This window comes from Pseudochaenichthys georgianus, chromosome 6 (assembly GCF_902827115.2).
Source record: "Pseudochaenichthys georgianus chromosome 6, fPseGeo1.2, whole genome shotgun sequence".
NCBI lineage: Eukaryota > Metazoa > Chordata > Actinopteri > Perciformes > Channichthyidae > Pseudochaenichthys > Pseudochaenichthys georgianus.
This window is the reverse complement of record NC_047508.1, coordinates 42,166,313-42,185,746: the sequence shown is the minus strand read 5'-3', so window position 1 is coordinate 42,185,746 and position 19,434 is coordinate 42,166,313. Positions and strand designations below refer to the sequence as shown.

At 41.8% G+C, this 19,434-nt stretch overlaps 2 protein-coding genes across 2 annotated transcripts in view; one reads left to right on the top strand and one right to left on the bottom strand.

The window, feature by feature from the left end:
• The window catches only part of cep41 (centrosomal protein 41), a 12,188-nt gene extending 10,052 nt beyond the window's left edge, over positions 1–2,136 (bottom strand). Inside the window, exons 1-6 of the mRNA XM_034084853.1 lie at positions 2,037–2,136; positions 1,667–1,730; positions 1,511–1,558; positions 950–1,011; positions 618–687; positions 58–202 (exon numbers count right to left, since the gene is read on the bottom strand). Of these exons, the coding sequence (XP_033940744.1) occupies positions 58–202; positions 618–687; positions 950–1,011; positions 1,511–1,558; positions 1,667–1,730; positions 2,037–2,069 (422 nt within the window). The 5' untranslated portion in view covers positions 2,070–2,136. The remainder of the gene's footprint in view (positions 1–57; positions 203–617; positions 688–949; positions 1,012–1,510; positions 1,559–1,666; positions 1,731–2,036) is intronic.
• Positions 2,137–2,672: 536 nt separating this feature from the next.
• poc1b (POC1 centriolar protein B) overlaps positions 2,673–19,434 on the top strand; it is a 92,893-nt gene continuing 76,131 nt past the window's right edge. The window contains exons 1-10 of the mRNA XM_034084848.2: positions 2,673–2,959; positions 3,780–3,864; positions 4,546–4,717; positions 5,354–5,533; positions 9,535–9,642; positions 12,101–12,216; positions 13,033–13,166; positions 14,288–14,356; positions 14,624–14,776; positions 19,352–19,429. Coding sequence (XP_033940739.1) covers positions 2,936–2,959; positions 3,780–3,864; positions 4,546–4,717; positions 5,354–5,533; positions 9,535–9,642; positions 12,101–12,216; positions 13,033–13,166; positions 14,288–14,356; positions 14,624–14,776; positions 19,352–19,429 — 1,119 coding nt within the window. The 5' untranslated portion in view covers positions 2,673–2,935. The remainder of the gene's footprint in view (positions 2,960–3,779; positions 3,865–4,545; positions 4,718–5,353; positions 5,534–9,534; positions 9,643–12,100; positions 12,217–13,032; positions 13,167–14,287; positions 14,357–14,623; positions 14,777–19,351; positions 19,430–19,434) is intronic.

Sequence of the window (19,434 nt, the reverse complement as noted above, 5' to 3'; positions counted from 1 at the left end):
TTGTGTACAGTACGAGGTGTTCAGTAAAGCTTCACATTCTTAGGAGCTGTACAGTACCTCAGCAGCGTTGACCGGGCAGAGTTACACATCTCTATGTCTCCTGCATCCTGCCGATAGGAAACAGGTGACGCCTGAGGAGAGCTGCCATTGGTGCGTTCAGACAAACAGTCCAAGTCTGCCTCAGAGACCACGGACAGACCATCTGCAAACAGGGAGGGAGATAATGGGAGACTGAGTACTGATAGGTAATGTTAGTATTTGTTTGAAAATCTCCCTGGTCCCCGGCTTGAGCTTCAACATCAGGATCCACGTATCTGTGATCCTCTCCAGAAGGGAAGGCATCACATACAGAGCATCAACTAGTTCCTGAGCAGTGTCCTTCACATGCTGATATCCAAGAGAGAGAGTCACACAGTCACAAGATGGAGGGATAGAAAGCAGTCATGCACACAGCTACAGTTGGGATACCTTTGTTATCATGTTACTCTCATACTGGAAGAGGACATTCAGTATTTTCCCATCAGTAGTCAAGTTATTTTTGAATGTGCTATTTGGTATGAAGTTGGAGATAAATGCATTTTCACAATGTTAAGTGAATCGGTGACTTTACTACTTACCTTCTGGGCAGTGGGATTCACCGTCAATCTCACTTTCATTCAGGTCGGACACAGAGGCTACCTGGAGTATCTGGTGTGAAAAACAAGATGTCAATCGAAGACGCTTCTGCTCGGAACAAAAACTGCAAAGAGAATGGCATCCTGGGATAAAGGTAACACGTCTGTTCAAACTCTCTACACAAGTGGCTTATCAATTATTTAGCACTGTAAATGGATCATGGTTTCTCACTGCATCGTTTATGATATCTAAAATGTAGAGGGCCACACGAATAACTGTTAAAAATATCAATATTGCTGGACAGTAATGATAGGAAATAACCGTTAATACTTACCAATTGTGCAAACGTTGTCACCTTTAACCGCTTAAAGATTTCATTATTTCGATACCTGTAATCTGAGAGAAAACAGCAAAGGCTTATCTTGCTCTGAACAATCATTTGTGAGTTTTACACTTCTGTTATTCAAGCCAACTGTTCACCTTTGGGAAGAATTCAAAGTGTGTATAAGAAACTAACATACTAATGTATTTGCTACGGGAACTGCGTAGGAGCCAGATAGACATAGGCACTTTTCCATTCTGGCTCCTTGTGAAGTGTCTTTTAGGAAGACATTGAAGCTGTTTGTATCTATAAGAAACCTATTATCAATTAAACATCTAAGTCACGGAAGTTTAACATTTAAAGACATTGTAATAGCCATCTTAATGCACCTGTGTCAAAGACAACTCATATTCAAACACCTCCTGCTGATTCAGGCTTTAGTTTTTACTCTGCTTACGAACATATCTGTTATTTTAGAAGCCGGATTTAAAAACTGACAAAAAAAAGTATAAATATGTACAAATACATACAATGACTTGCACAATCTAATTCCTCTTCACATGGGGTACTCACTTTTTTTTATGTCTTCCAGCCTTTCCATATACTTTGAGAGACTGCAACCTATATTAAAAAAAATAGTTACATTCATAATAAGGCATTTGTTAATTAAGTCATAACATAATGATCTTGATAACAACATTGTAGTTCATCTGTACACAGACAACATACCTGTGTCCAGCCTTGTTTTGACATGTTGATATTTCTCATTTTTCGGTATCCTCTTTTTCAAGTACTAGATGGAAAAACAATGGGTTTTTGTCGTCTTAATGAACAGAAATACAGACTGGATATTACTTTCTAATGGTAGGTAAGTTAACCTGAAAACATTTAAGGTTTAAAAGAGCTAATTCTGACCAACGACACAGGTGCACTGTCGTTGATATGGTAACATAACACTGACAATAGCTAACTAGTTAGCATGCTAGGATAGCTACATTTATTTCTGTTTGCCCACGCTGTGCATGTTACTATCGATAATACAATATTAACAATAAGCGGGCAGATAAAACAACCATTATTGTCATTAAACAGACGTTACCACCACACTGCCGATGCCCTGTTTAAGCGACATCTTTTCAAAGCGAAATGCCAAACATGAATGTCAAAGTTTAACAATCTCGATGTTGATTGGTTGATGCTGTTTCATGGGCCAATCAGAGAGGCGGATACTGGGCCGCATCCGTGTAAATGCAGTTTCATATGATATGACTGGCTAGTTGCTTAGCAGCGAAAGACGCTCCACCTTAATGACAGGACGCATTCAAGAAACCAGAAAATAACCGGACCGTTCACAACACAGTTAAAAAAACAAGATTTTTGGCTTGTTGGAAGCACTTTTGGGTCTTTACTATTCTTCCTTCAATGGCTATTCTTCGCCAAACACTTAATTGATATTTATAATTTGTTTTGTTTTCTCTTTTTGTTTTTATGTAATGTTAAATAACTTACAATTAGCTGGGCGCTTTTCCATGCAATTCAATAAGGAGATCCTTGATTAATTGACTGGAAAGACAAACTTCTAATTCCGTAGCAGATAACCTTTCTTATCTGTAACTCCAGAGCTGTTGCGAATGGTGTTTTGAAATTGTGAATGGCATTTTAATTTCGGATTATCATAAATAAAATATTCCCCAATTTTCTTGAATGCATCATCACTTTCTTAGTTGCATGAGGATCAAGCTACAGGTGTCTACGTCTCGTTAGCTGTGAAAATAGCGTGTGTTATGCGGCTGTTCATGCAAAAACAAACCTAGCTTTCATTTAAAAGTCCGGGAATTCAACGTTTTTCTAAGGTCGCTGGGACTGTTGATGAGAACGGCGTATTTTCTGAGCTCGACACATCGGGTCTGAAACTGTTGCTGAAGGCGCACTGTTTGACAGCCATGGAAGCAACGGTACTTTACCTCTGACAGTGACAACAGTGGCTTTTTTAAGCAAATGCCCACAATGGCTTCTGTTTTGGTAAGTTAATACTTTTGTAAATGCTAATGAGCAAACGTGTGTTTACTTGGATAACTTTCTATGGGCTTAATAGTAGCTGAGTCGGCGAGTTTTGCTAGCTGCAGCTCTGCTAAGAGGATTTGCTGAGAGGGGCTTGCAAACACTCCCTGGGATCTCTCTGAAATATCAACTGCATAGTAGACTTGCTTTTTGTATAACCTTAATGTTATCTGACAACACATGCACTGTGTTGAGAGCCTCGGCATGCAGTGACCCAAAGTCATGTCCTGCCCAGCCCTCCACTACTAGCAACACATTATGCATCAACCTAGACTAGAAGGTAAATAAGTACTTTGCTTTTTTCATGATATGCTACTTCAGAATCAGAGTCAGAAACAGGTTTATTGCCAGGTAAGTTTACACATACGAGGAATGTGCCTCGTTGTACCAAAAATAGTTATAAGAAACCATTTTTTAACAAACGTTCCTAACCAGATTCATTCAAATAAACCCCACCTTTGCGAAGTGCAACATTAAAGTGATGAAAGCATGAATACATATTATCCAACTATTTAATATGTTTGACTCTGAAGTGAGACAACATTACAAAATGAGAACTAGCTTATATTTGTGTACTTTTACTTGAGTAGTATTTTAAAAGAAGAACTCTTTCTTGTAGCCAAGTGTGTACACTGTTGTATTGCTACTTTTATTAAAGTGAAAGATCCATCAAATACACGTCGGTCTTTGTCTGTCAGTGCTGTTTTTTCTTCACTGTGCTATGCACACGATACTGCAAAGGACAGCAGTGTCCCTGACTGTCTCTGCATTGTTTTTGCAGGAAGATCCAACCCTAGAGCGCCACTTCAAGGGGCACAAAGATGCCGTCACCTGTACCGACTTCAATCCAAACCGCAAACAACTGGGTAATATCTGCTGCTGCCACGGATTTACAAATTCTCCGTGTAATTGTTTCCTGTTATCACGTGTGTCGTGCATTTTCACTCTCAGAAATAATTAACATTTTCACATCAATGCCATTGTCAGAAGTTAAATTGATGTGAAATTATGTTATATTTTCTCTGTAGTATTTGGTCAAATAAGATCCTTAGTAATAACCTCACAATGTGCATGTAAGGGACATGTCAGTGACTCTTACATGATGCGTCCTCATCATGCTCAGCCTAACGGGTGTCAACAGAACAGCAGAATCAGTTTAAAGGTTTTATGAACTTGTGTTTTTCTAAATGTGAACTTTTGATAATCTTTTATTAATACAATTGACATGGTTTCAAGGATGGGCATCTTGGTTTCTGCCTTTTAGCACTTTGATGGTGCAAATTGATGCACTTGATGAAAACAGTGACTTTTGCAGAAGTTAAACCAGTGAATGTTCGTCAAAGCTGACCTACAAGAACGTCTTAGTTCTTAGTTAATTGTGGCTCTTTTATTCCAGACAATAAAAGGTTACCGATACAAACTCACTTTATTCACTGACCTCTTTAAATACCATTAGTTATGTATTAAGCTGATCCCTAACAGGATATCTACTCTGTCTCGTGTGTAAGTCTGAACGTTCTCCATTGATCTTTGTTGGCTCCCTCCAGCCTCGGGTTCGGTGGATAAATCTCTGATGATCTGGAATCTGGCTCCAAAGGCCAGAGCTTTCCGTTATGTCGGCCACCAAGACCTGATCACTGGGGTGCAGTTCTCCCCCTCCGGTCACCTGGTGGCCACTTCCTCCAAGGACAGGACGGTCCGACTGTGGACGCCCACCATGTAGGCTCGAGTCACTTTTACATCTCAAATCAAGATATAAGATGATAAAATGGACCTTTTTATTAATCCCTGAGGGAACTTCAGAAGTTTAAACGGCAAATATGCTGATAAAAAAAAGTTACGCAATTTACAAAATACCCATCTTGTAACAGTTCTGAGGATTTAGCAGCCAGGTTTATATTGAACAGTTATTAACGGCATATATATATTGCACATAGTTGCTTGGTATTTAACAACAAGGAGTGTTATAGTACAGGTAAGTAACTTTAAAAATAAGAAATTAATGAAATTAACATATATATACATATTTGAGTCATATATATCCAATCCAATCCATTTTATTTATATAGCACATTTAAAAACAATAGAGTTGATCAAAGTGCTGTACATCAACAACTGTATAAAAACATAGCATAGGCTATATACATAAAAACAGACAGGACATGAAACACATGTAATACACGAGACACTGAAACCAGATCAGAAGCCACCGACTGAAAAACTCACATATGACGTAAAAAAATACAAAACACTAGGAAGGTAAAAAATATATTTCTTTGAACGTGTGAAACAAGTGGCGCTTAATATGAAATATGTGACTGAGGCCTGGTTTTCAATTTGTGCCTGTGTTGATAGGAAAGGAGAGTCCACAGTGTTCAAAGCCCACACGGCGCCTGTACGCAGCGTTGCTTTCTCCCACGATGGACAGCGGCTGGTGACGGCGTCGGATGATAAGTCGGTCAAAGTGTGGAGCGTCCACCGGCAGTGCTTCGTCTACTCGCTCACCCAGCACACCAACTGGGTGCGCTGCGCCAGGTACAGCGGCAACGCATGTAGTTCCGTCTAATCCAAACATGTCTATATCCACAAGTAGCAATAAGCTTGACTCCGACAAAAATACGTGTCAGGAAAGTTTGACTCTTTACTGAAACAAAAGATATCGGCACAACACATATTTTCACAGATCGAAAAACCATATCGCTCCGTGATTCTTTCCTCTTTCTCACTTCTAATTACAAGCAGCTGCGGTCGTCTATGACGTACATTTTACAATTGCTGGTTTAAATAAATGATATAATAATACTAATAACAAAGGATTACAATGTTCACATATATCGATATCAAACATAATATAGCAAATGTATACCTTTTTAACATATGGCTACTACAACGCTTCCTTAGTTACTTCTCGTGCTAGGTTACGGCACAAACTTGACTCTCATGTCCCTCGTCAACAAGACCACACATCTTATTGCCAAGGACTCAAGGACTCAAGGATTCAAGGCTTTTATTGTCATGTGTACATAGCTACAGTGTAGTTATGACGATGACATTCTTAGGTCACAGGCTCCTCCCACAGTGCAACACAATAAAACAGATCAAACAGATAAAATGAAATTGAATATAACAGAAATAGTGCAGAATAGTCTGGATACAAGTAATTGGAATATTGATATAAGTTGCAAACAGATGAATGTTATGGATGTTCTTTAAAAAGTTCAGGTGTTTAACGGGAGGAGATGATCCAGTGAAACAATAACGTAGTGCATTATTTTATGTTTTGGTTCATATTTTTGTTTCTTCAAATCAAGTTTTTGTTGTGTTTGACACAAATCCAGTACGTCCAGGAACAAAGATCGTTTAAAGGTCCTGACACACCGAGCCGATTTTCGGCGTCGATGGATGTCTGGCCGTCGATGAGCGTCCTGTCGCCTTACTCAGATTGGTCTGTTCCGCCCCGTCGTGTCTTCTCGGCCGTGCCGACATTCCGGTGGGCAGTCGGCCAAATAAATCACTCTGATTGGCTGTTCAGCTAGCGAATGAGAAGCGAAACGGAAGTGAGGGACCCAAACAAACGATTAAGGGCCCTTCTCACTTCGGTTAAATGGATTCCTTGCGTCCCTCACTTGCGTCGTTTCCCTGCGGCTAGTCCCTCCCACCAGGGAAGCACGGAGAGACGCAAGGAAGCCACGAGAAGCAGGGAAATGAGTTTTAAGAGCAATGGGACGTCCTTTCCTCCGGAGCGCCACGTGAAGCGACGTCCGTTTGTGATGACGCCGCACAGCAGCTCTGGCCCCGTTATCACCCCCGCCTCTGTTAGTACACATTTACTGACACAAACATTTGTATCATCTGTTGCAGACCCAAATACATAAAATACAATAAGAACTCATTCTCAAAAAAGATAAACGCCATATTTAAAATGTGCAGGTCTCCCTTAAAAAACAGATCTATGATCTCAGTGGGACCAATCTGGTTAAATAAAGGTTTGAAATGAAATGAAAATAAACGAACATTAGTTTGATTAACATTTATTAGAGTGCACAAAATAAATAAAATAATTGGGAGAAGAAAGAGAGATGTTATCTATCAAAACCCAGTTAGATTAACATTCATTGGACTGCACACTTTGATTGTGTGGATATGTAGCACATTAACATTTGAATAGCACTTAATGACTGACTGATGACAATAAATGAAAATGTAAAACGAAAAAAGCGATCATGAAAATGTTTCCCAAAAATGAATAAAATGATTTTTGACCACTTTGTTGTTCAGATATTTCACATATTTGTAACTAAATGAAACATGAATTGAAACAAAACACGGTATAAACTGAGGAGTGAGTCTCGTGAGGTTCATGTGTTTTCTTCACTCCGCTGGGAAACGGCTCTCACGTCAAGAAGCATGAGATCAGTGCATGCACTGCCTCGTCCAATCAGTGAGCGATACACAGTCACGGTACGTCCACACAGCAGCTTCAGAAGAATCTTCCACCGCTTCCAACGCTTCTCTGCCCATTGACTTTGAATGGGGATGACGTCACTTTGCCTCGCTTTTCGCCGAACTGCATTGTGGGGGAGCGGAGCGAAGATTTCCAGGATTCCCAGGATTCAAAAGTTGAGCAATGTTCAACTTTTGAATCTGAGCTGGAAGCGCCAGCCAATCAAACACGTTTATGCAAATCTGACAGTAGAAGCGCTAGCCAATCAAACCGCGTGTAAGCAGGGAGAGCCAGACCGCAGTTCATTTCCTCATATTCCAAACGAGAAATTACGGTAGCAAATCACCCGGTTCTTTACGACCAGAACTATTACCGGGATACAAACCGGAGGAACCAGCATGGAGGGAGGTGGCAGAGACAGTGGGTGAAACTGGTAGGTTTTCGCCTGTTTGGGGAGTTTATATATATATATATATTGCTCGCATAAAATCCCCGGGGTTTTTTGCTTTGGATGTCGGGGGCGGGAGATTCATGTGATTGGCTGTTGGTCGCATTGCTCGCAAAAAATCCCCAAGCTGTCAGACACGCCCAGCTCCAAGATTTTCAAGATTTTTGAAAAGCTGCTGTGTGAACGTACCGTAACTGCCCGTCTACACTACAGGCATAAAAAAAATCTTGAAGCTGGGCATGTCTGAGGCTTGGCGATTTCTCGCGACCAACAACCAATCAGGAATCTCCCGCCCGCCCCCGGCATTCAAAGCAATAGCAATGTTAAAACGAAGTAAACTGGATATAAAATCCCCAAACAGGCGAAAACCTACCAGTTTCACCCCCTGTCTCTGCCACCTCCCTCCATGCCTCGCTCCTCCGGTTTGTATCCCGGTAGATGAACAGAGACTGTTCATTCAGCACCGGGTGATTCACTACCGCTCCATTTTTTTTTAATATGAGGAAATGACCAGCGTACTCTCTCCCAGCATACACGCGGTTTGATTGGCTAGCGCTTGTACTGTCAGATTTGCATACGCGGGATTTGATTGGCTGATGCCAAGCATCGAGCCTCAAAAGTTGAACAATGTTCAACTTTGCCGATAGATGCTCACGATGCTTGCAAAGCCACGCTCCGCTCCCACAATGCAGTTCGGCGAAGTTTAAAAATCTTCTACGTCACCCCATTCAAGTGAATGGGCGAAGCGTTGAAAGCATTTTTCGATGCCTGTAGTGTAGACGGGCCGTAAGGGGGCAGCGCGAGTGTCTGAGGATTTCATCGGAGGATGGTCTGATGGTTCCTCGTTTATAGCTCCTCCATTATCGCTCCTCGGTCCTCCGGCAAAAATAAGGCCATTGGGAAGCTACTCAAGATGGCGCAGACAAATCAACTCCCGGTGAGACCGAGGAAATGAAAAATAAGAGAAGTGAGAAGCGCCCTAAGAAGACAAATCTGAGATTTCATACAATACACACTACCGCCGCCTGCTGGTAAGGAGAGTTATTGCCACTCACGCATGCGCAGTTCGTACGTGCTTCTTGGCCGTCGGCTGAAGTCTCCGCGGTGTGTTCCAGTGCGACACATGGCCAAGACGCAGAGACGGGAGGCGACGCAACAGTCGGGTCCGTCGGGACGTGTTCTTCGGTGTCAGTTTGGCCTTAAGTCCTTTAAACTCTAATGTCTAACGCCCAGGTCTAGGGGATGTGTTTAGAATTTCAAACAGCAAAGTTGATCTTTGATAAGGAAATTAAATACTTTTATACGATACGATAATACTTGATTGGTCAGATCAAGTCTGACATTTGACCTGCATCCCAGCAGCTCCATGTGACACATATCGAGACACAGCACATGAAAAGCAAACAAACGGCAAACATCACAATCTCTGAGAGAAAACATGCTGGCTTTGAACAGGAGTCATGTTCATAGCCTTGGTTTGGACACTTGGTTTTTCTTCTTTTATCCCGAGTGTCTGAAAAGAAATGTAATTCTATTGACTTTTATTCATTTACTTTCCACATTTGTGTTGTTTATGAGATCATGTTGGACTGCATGTTTGCATGAAAGGTGTAAATGTGGAAGGGAATGATTTCTTCCCTGCAGGTTTTCTCCAGATGGGCGTCTGGTAGCGTCGTGTGGAGACGACCGCACCGTCCGGCTGTGGGACACGTCCACCAAACACTGCATCAACTGCTTCACCGACTCTGCAGAGTGAGTCCGAAAAGTGTCTCTTCTACATCAACATGTGTCCCCTCTTCTTCATGTCTCTTCCACATCAACATGTGTCCCCTCTTCTTCATGTCTCTTCTACATCAACATGTGTCCCCTCTTCTTCATGTCTCTTCTACATCAACATGCGTCCCCTCTTCTCCATGTCTCTTCTACATCAACATGTGTCCCCTCTTCTTCATGTCTCTTCTTCATCAACATGTGTCCCCTCTTCTTCATGTCTCTTCTACATCAACATGTGTCCCCTCTTCTTCATGTCTCTTCTACATCAACATGTGTCCCCTCTTCTTCATGTCTCTTCTACATCAACATGTGTCCCCTCTTCTTCATGTCTCTTCTACATCAACATGTGTCCCCTCTTCTTCATGTCTCTTCTACATCAACATGTGTCCCCTCTTCTCCATGTCTCTTCTACATCAACATGTGTCCCCTCTTCTCCATGTCTCTTCTACATCAACATGTGTCCCCTCTTCTCCATGTCTCTTCTTCATCAACATGTGTCCCCTCTTCTTCATGTCTCTTCTACATCAACATGTGTCCCCTCTTCTTCATGTCTCTTCTACATCAACATGTGTCCCCTCTTCTTCATGTCTCTTCTACATCAACATGTGTCCCCTCTTCTCCATGTCTCTTCTACATCAACATGTGTCCCCTCTTCTCCATGTCTCTTCTACATCAACATGTGTCCCCTCTTCTTCATGTCTCTTCTACATCAACATGTGTCCCCTCTTCTCCATGTCTCTTCTACATCAACATGTGTCCCCTCTTCTCCATGTCTCTTCTACATCAACATGTGTCCCCTCTTCTCCATGTCTCTTCTTCATCAACATGTGTCCCCTCTTCTTCATGTCTCTTCTACATCAACATGTGTCCCCTCTTCTTCATGTCTCTTCTACATCAACATGTGTCCCCTCTTCTTCATGTCTCTTCTACATCAACATGTGTCCCCTCTTCTCCATGTCTCTTCTACATCAACATGGGTCCCCTCTGTGGAAAGAGACTCTGAAAGATTCAGGAACAAAGATTCTCTCTCTTTTTGATCCATTTCTATAAAAACCTGTCTGAAAATGAGCTGATCAGATTTTGCCCACTTTATGATGTCATAACGATGTGTTGTCTTGTGTAGCCATTAGCCAATCACCAACCAAGGTACCCCCCCCCCTTATCAGCTGAATCTCCTCCTAGAGCTCCATTGAGTTCTTTGTAACCAAATGTCTCTCAGAGGGGCGTGGGGAGGGGCTCCTTATTTTCATCTAAAGTAACAGACAGAGAATCAGCACTTTGGAAACAGGGCTGAAACAGAGGGGATTATGGGTAATGCTGCAATGACCTGTTTGGTGTTTCAGCCAATCAGAGACAGGCTCTGTATATATGTGAGACGGGGTTCGAGTTATAAACGGAGCTCTATGGGTGTCATTAAAACTAATGCACACACACACACACACACACACACACACACACACACACACACACACACACACACACACACACACACACACACACACACACACACACACACACACACACACACACACACACACACACACACACACACACACACACACACACACACACACACACACACACACACACACACACACACACACACACACACACACACACACACACACACACCTTGGAGGTGCAGCGCAGGCATATTGTCATGATTCAAGAGCAGTGTAGTTCTTTTGGAAAACATGTTTTTCTTTCAGCCTATTTACCTCGTTAACGTAAATAATACTCGTTACATTTACACGGTCATTATTTGTGATTAAAATAATGGTTGTTGGTAATGTATTAGCGACCCCCACAGATGTATGATTTCACTGCGTCCGTGGGAGCTCAGACCCTCCTTAAGGCAGCTCTCCCATTGGCTCCCACGTAACTCGAACCTGATCTGAGACCTGCAATATATTGATGAAAACAGTGAAATAGGGACCTGTTAGTTTTAATCCCTTAACCATACAGGGTCTTTTGTTCTTGGCCAGTCTCCTAAGACGTCTTTAAAAAAAAAGTTGCAATACTGATATCATACAAAGAGGCTAATGTATATTTTCAACTTTTTTAATGCTGTTTTATTTCTATTTTAGAGATGTTTATATTTCCGAGTTGTTTAGTTCTACTCTTTTAATTTCTACTTATGTCTTTTACTCTAATGCAACACAAACATTTCCCACATTGGGATCAATAAAGTACATCTTATCTTATCTTATAGTAGCTTGCCCGTCTTGTTACCTGGGGATAGGAGGTGTGTGGCGCAGAGGGTTGTGCGTTGGTGTTCGGATCAGGGTCACGGGTTCAAACCCCACTGCAGTCAGCATGTCGTTGTGTCCCTGAGACACTTCACCCCAAACTGCCCACAGTATTGAGTATGTGAGTCTCTTTGGATAAAAGCGTCTAACAAGTAACATGTGATGTGATGTAATGTTTTTTCTTCCAGGTCGGCCACGTTTGTTGGTTTTAACTCGAGTGGAACATGCATCGCGTCCTCGGGAGCCGACAGTTCACTGAAGATCTGGGATCTCCGGACCAACAAGCTGATTCAGCACTATCAAGGTATTTACTACGATATATTCCATTTGGAGAAAAAAAAGAATCACCTGAAATATCCTTCAAAATATCTACATTTTTTTATTTGCATAATGTACAACCTAGAGCAGTGATTCTCAAATGGGGGTACGCGGACCCCTAGGGGTACGTTGGGGTACTGCAGGGGGTACGTGAGATTAAAAAAAAAAAAAGGTTAATTAAAAAAATAATCTTAGTAAAATAAGTGAAATAGAAAACACAATTGTATATAAAACATTCCTAGAACCACCAAGGGGGTCCTCATATAAACATGTCAAATGTGTGTATTGTATTTTATTGTTTTTCACAATAACATATTACTTAAATTGAAACACTCCTTGGAAAAATCTGTTTTATAAAAGTGTTATGTTATTTTTTTTCATGCATAAAATGAAAATATCCTTAGTGTGTTGTAATGCATACCACGAAGGAGTTCATACATCACACACTGAGGAACATCACTATATTGTAATTATATATATAGGCTTTTTCGATCAAAAATGTTCGGGGTCGGTCAGGGGGTACTTGGCTGAGAAAATGTTTCAAAGGGGGCATTACTGAAAAAAGTTTGAGAAGCACTGTTCTAGAGAACAAACAAACACACTATGTATGGAGTCAAGCTGTTAAAATGTAAAGATTCAATAGAATTACAGACGGCTTTATTTATGCGTAAAGCAAAAAACAGAATACTGCCAGAAAATATACAAAAGAAATAGTGAAAGTGTACATGTGTTTTTTAAATAACTGCCATGTGTGGAATAAACAGACAAATAAATACATGTTTGTTCATTTGTCTCTGATCAGTCCACAGTGCCGGGATCAACAGTTTTTCCTTCCACCCGTCCAATAACTTCCTGATCAGCGGCTCCAGCGACACCACAGTGAAGGTCCTGGACCTGGTGGAGGGGCGCCTCATCTACACGCTGCATGGACACAAGGTACATCATTATGAAGACAGAGACATTAGGGGCGGGGGAAACAATCGATACAGCAGAGTATCGCGATACTTTGCGTGGTGATTTTGTATCGATACACGGACGCCAAGTATCGATATTTTATTATATAAACTATTCATATTGCAAATCTGAATTAAAGTTTTTGGTAACAATTGTTTTTTCAATCAACTAGATCAGTGTTTCTCAAACTTTTTCATACCAATAAAAAAACACTCGCGGACCGCCTAACTCCACAAATATCCAAAAACACATCGTCTTTTTAGAACAGATTACAAATCGCCTGAAAATGGTACAAACAGGTGACGAAGGTGTTGCGCTGGGCTATATCATGCAATCGAAAGTGAAACTGAAGCTCGCTCCATTGCGGAGATATTCCCGAGGGAGTGCGGAAAACTTAAATTAACTTAAATTAACTTATTTATTTAAAATGTTACCAATATACTCACTGACCACTAGGGGGCGGTCACGGACCACACTTTGAGAAGCACTGAAGTAGATGGCGCTGAGCTTCTTCTTGTGCGGTCATGGCCATGGGGAAAGTCAGTGGAAACAAAGATGGAGTCAGCGGAGAAAGAAATCAGAAATGCAATATATCGTATCGCAATACTTAGCATATCGTAGAATCGCAATACTATCCTATAATGGCTTAAGCATCGCGATAGTATCGTATCGCGGGGAGCCTGGTGATTCCACGTGGACGAAAACCACCAGACCGTTCCATCCCACAGGCCATAAGAGTGCTCAACACCTGAGCTCCAAGTGCCTCGATAAACATTCATCTGTTTGTCATCTGGCAATTTACTAATGTATATAATAGTTATCCCCGTAATAAACCATATTTAATTTCGTCTTAATAGACATTATTTCATTTAATATTCTGTTCTTGTACATACAGTATAATGTATATAGAGTTTTGCACTATTTAGTATTTTATATAATATGTTGGAGGAGCTCAGGTCAGAAGGTTTCCATCGCCCTTCTACATGTAGCTGCGGTGCATACGACAATAGGACCGTTGTTATATCAGCTCCAGTGTCTCAGTCCTGGGAGTTGTTCGTGTCATGGGAAGGTTTTTAATTCACATGTTGTACTTTGTTTTTTAGGGCGCTGTAATGACGGTAACTTTCTCGAGGTCAGGAGACCAGTTTGCCTCGGGGGGGGCGGATGGACAGGTTGGTGTTTTGTGAACATATAATAGAGTATTGCAGTAATAATTACGCATTTAAATAATACTTTAATGGATGGAACTAGTACACACACATAGTAGTACACGTGTTTAAGATAAGTAGCAGCAATGCTAACATGCTAACTCATTCCTGCTTCACGTCATGTCGTTGTATTCCCGATACTCATCACTTCCAACATCACGGAGACATTCCTACTCTCGGTTGGAGAAAACCTTTAATCGTGGAAGTTGTGCCGGTCCCTCCGTCCCCTAGGTGCTGATGTGGAGGACAAACTTTGACAGGAAGTCGTACCAGGACGTCCTGCAACAACACAGTCGGAGGTCCACACCAGACCCTGCACCCCACCTGACTGACATCCACCCGAGGACCCCCCACCTGCACCGCCAGCAGCCCTCAGGCATTCAGGTCAGCTGTCCCCTCTTCTTCATGTCTCCTCTACATCAACATGTGTCCCCTCTTCTTCACGTCTCCTCTACATCAACATGTGTCCCCTCTTCTTCATGTCTCTTCTACATCAACATGTGTCCCCTCTTCTTCATGTCTCTTCTACATCAACATGTGTCCCCTCTTCTTCATGTCTCTTCTACATCAACATGTGTCCCCTCTTCTTCATGTCTCTTCTACATCAACATGTGTCCCCTCTTCTTCATGTCTCTTCTACATTAACATGTGTCCCCTCTTCTTCATGTCTCTTCTACATCAACATGTGTCCCCTCTTCTTCATGTCTCTTCTACATCAACATGTGTCCCCTCTTCTTCATGTCTCTTCTACATCAACATGTGTCCCCTCTTCTCCATGTCTCTTCTACATCACCACATGTCCCCTCTTCTCCATGTCTCTTCTACATCAACATGTGTCCTCACTTCATCATGTCTCCTCTACATCAACACGTGTCCCCTCTTCTTCATGTCTCCTCTACATCAACACGTGTCCCCTCTTCTTCATGTCTCTTCTACATCAACATGTGTCCCCTCTTCTTCATGTCTCTTCTACATCAACATGTGTCCCCTCTTCTTCATGTCTCTTCTACATCAACATGTGTCCTCACTTCATCATGTCTCCTCTACATCAACACGTGTCCCCTCTTCTTCATGTCTCCTCTACATCAACACGTGTCCCCTCTTCTTCATGTCTCTTCTACATCAACATGTGTCCCCTCTTCTTCATGTCTCTTCTACATCAACATGTGTCCCCTCTTCTCCATGTCTCTTCTACATCAACATGTGTCCCCTCTTCTTCATGTCTCTTCTACATCAACATGTGTCGTCTCTTCTGCATGTCTCTTCTACATCAACATGTGTCCCCTCTTCTTCATGTCTCTTCTACATCAACATGTGTCGTCTCTTCTCCATGTCTCTTCTACATCAACATTAGTCCCCTCTTCTTCATGTCTCTTCTACATCAACATGTGTCCCCTCTTCTTCATGTCTCTTCTACATCAACATGTGTCCCCTCTTCTTCATGTCTCTTCTACATCAACATGTGTCGTCTCTTCTTCATGTCTCTTCTACATCAACATGTGTCCCCTCTTCTTCATGTCTCTTCTACATCAACATGTGTCCCCTCTTCTTCATGTCTCTTCTACATCAACATGTGTCGTCTCTTCTTCATGTCTCTTCTACATCAACATGTGTCCCCTCTTCTTCATGTCTCCTCTACATCAACACGTGTCCCCTCTTCTTCTTGTCTCTTCTACATCAACATGTGTCCCCTCTTCTTCATGTCTCTTCTACATCAACATGTGTCCCCTCTTCTTCACGTCTCTTCTACATCAACATGTGTCCCCTCTTCTCCATGTCTCTTCTACATCAACATGTGTCCCCTCTTCTCCATGTCTCTTCTACATCAACATGTGTCCCCTCTTCCTCATGTCTCTTCTACATCAACATGTGTCCCCTCTTCCTCATGTCTCTTCTACATCAACATGTGTCCCCTCTTCTTCATGTCTCTTGTCTTCATGTCTGAAAATGAGCTGATCAGATTTTGGCCACGTTATGATGTCATAACGATGTGTTGGCTTGTGTAGCCATTAGCCAATCAGCAACCAAGGCATAGCCATGTTTCAAAGGGGGGGTGCTGTGGGGAGGACACCGGGGCTGGTTCTGACCAATTTGCTGCTCAAGGCAAGATTTTAGCTGGCAATGAAAAACCTCGACAAAAGACCAATACTCTGCGAACAGAGACACGTATTGACACGGTGGACAGCTTATATTAAACGGCTTCAAATGTATTCAGTATTGTATGAACATGTTTTAATTGGGGGGTGGACGTCACATCCTCCAGGGGGAAGATTATTTTGAACATTTTAAAGTAAAATGCTTCAATCTGGTGCACTTTGAGCACACCATTACTAGAGACTCGATCGAGGGGGTACAACTTTAAACATGGCATTTTAATAATCAAATAAGTATGTGAACATACCCAGTAACCTACCATAGCCAATAACAAATAAATGTAACTTATTTTATTGTTGTGGTTCATATATATCTTATTTTACCTAGTTAACATTTATTTAGTCACGCATTTTTTTTATATCTCCAGTTTTAAACGATATTGTTGGTTTACTGTCCATACATTGGAATGATTTCAAACCTGTTGTTATTTATCCTAATAATTTTAAAGGTGACTTGGAAATATGTGTTTACATACATTGTGATCAACACGTTGGAGACCCACTGAGATAACTGAGACTAAAGTGAGCTATCTGAACCCTCAGAGTCCTTTAGCTCACTGAGCCTCTCTCTGACTGGAGAGGACTCTCCCTCCACATTATAACGGCTTCTTATATCCGTTAGCAACAACAATCCCTGCGGGTACCGGTGCGCCCCCGCTCTCTCCCTCTCACTTTGGCTCTGAGCTGCGTCGCCTGATAAGCCAACATCCCCCACTTTCATCACTTACAGCGCCCATCGTACGGGGCAAATGTAACCGGGGTGAAAAGGGTGTCATCTTTACTTAATTATGAATGTTGTTACATCAAGGCTGAACATTCTGTTTTTTTTGTGTTACATTTATTTAATCTTTAATCTTGTGGGAGTGCAGATCCCCTGTCTTCCACCAGGGGGTGCTGCAGCGCCCCTACTTCCCAAGGCCCTGAACTAAGGTAGGCCCCCCCCCCTTATCACCTGAATCTCCTCTAGAGCACCATTGAGTTCTGTGTAACCAAATCTCTCTCAGAGGGGCGTGGGGAGGGGCTCCTTATCTTCATTTTAAAGGGCAGCTTAAAACCTATCTTTCTACCAAAGCATTTGACTGATTTTACACTATAATACTGCACTATTCTCTGTGATTGACATTGCACTATTTCTCTATGTTTTATTCCCCATGTTTTTATTTTTAATTATTTTATCCCACTTTATGCTTTGCCTTGTTTTACACTGATACACTGTCTTATTTCTTACTGATGTAAAGCACTTTGAACTGCAATCCCCTGTATGAAAGGTGCTATACAAATAAAGTTATTATTATTATCTAAAGTAACAGACAGAGAATCAGCACTTTGGAAACAGGGCTGAAACAGAGGGGATTATGGGTAATGCTGCAATGATCTGTTTGGTGTTTGGAGCCAAACACTTCAGAGACATGTTTTGTATATATCTGAGGCCTGTAATATATGGATGAAGAACAGTATAATAGGGAATTAACTCCTTCCTCACTCAGCACTCTGAGTCAGTACACTGGTACTGGACCTGCTACAACCCGCTGCTGCAGATACACGCTTTTCAACATCAGGAGGATACGCCCCCAGCTGACCCAGAAATCGACGCAGCTTCTGGTCCAGGCTCTCGTCATCTCACGCCTAGACTACTGCAGCTCCCTCCTGGCTGGTCTACCTGCATGTGCCATCCGACCTCTGCAGCTCATCCAGAATGCAGCGGCTCGTCTGGTCTTCAACCTTCCAACATGTTCCCACACCACTCCGCTCCTCCGCTCCCTCCACTGGCTTCCGGTAACTGCTAGAATCCACTTCAAGACAATGGTACTAGCGTACCATGCTGCGAATGGATCTGGCCCTTCCTACATCCAGGACATGGTTAAACCGTACACCCCAGCACGTGCACTACGCTCTGCATCAGCCAAACAGCTCGCTGCACCCTCGCTGCGAGGGGGACCCAAGTTCCCATCAGCAGAAACACGTGGGTTTGCTATCCTGGCTCCAAGATGGTGGAATGAGCTCCCATTGACATCAGGACGGCAGAAAGCTTACACACCTTCCGGCGCAGACTGAAAACTCATCTCTTTCGACTCCACTTCGAGCGATAGAATGACTAACAAAGAACTGCTAACAGAGCACTAATACACTAATAAAGGACTGGCTTATCTAAAGCCAGTTGAGTAGCACTTGAAATACTTGGCTCTTTGAAACCTGATGTACTTTATGATTCTGTTTTCTTCAAGGTTGTGTCTTCCTGGTCGAATGTACTTATTGTAAGTCGCTTTGGATAAAAGCGTCTGCTAAATGCAATGTAATGTAATGTAATGGACCTGGACCCACTTCACCGATCAGCAGCTTAAACCTTCTTAAAACGATGCAATATCACAATACTAAGGCTGTATCACCTGTGCAATTATTCACATTTATATTACTAATGACACTTATAATTACTTCTATATTACTCTGTGCATTTCCATATCATTTTCATTTGTATTAATACATGAACACCATAATATTGTAATTAACACATTTTCCATAATAATTGTTGTTAAATGTGAAAATGTTTAATTCTCATGTCAGTAGACACATATATATATTTTTTAATATATATGTTACTTTCTTATTGGGCATTTTAACTTCTTATGTTTGTATAATTATTAAAAATCAGTTTTATTTTATATGTGTATTTTTTATTTCTAAAATGGAGCGACTGTCACAAAACCTTATTTCCCCCAGAGATAAATAAAGTAGTCCTATTCGGAAATTATCATATTTCACAGACAAGAAAAATGTATATTTATATCATTTTCCTATCTCTCCACAGATCAGTCCAGCAGTGACAGACACTCAGTCCATTGATCCAGACGTCATAGAGTTCGGCCAAGCGGTTCACAGCACCACGGTAAG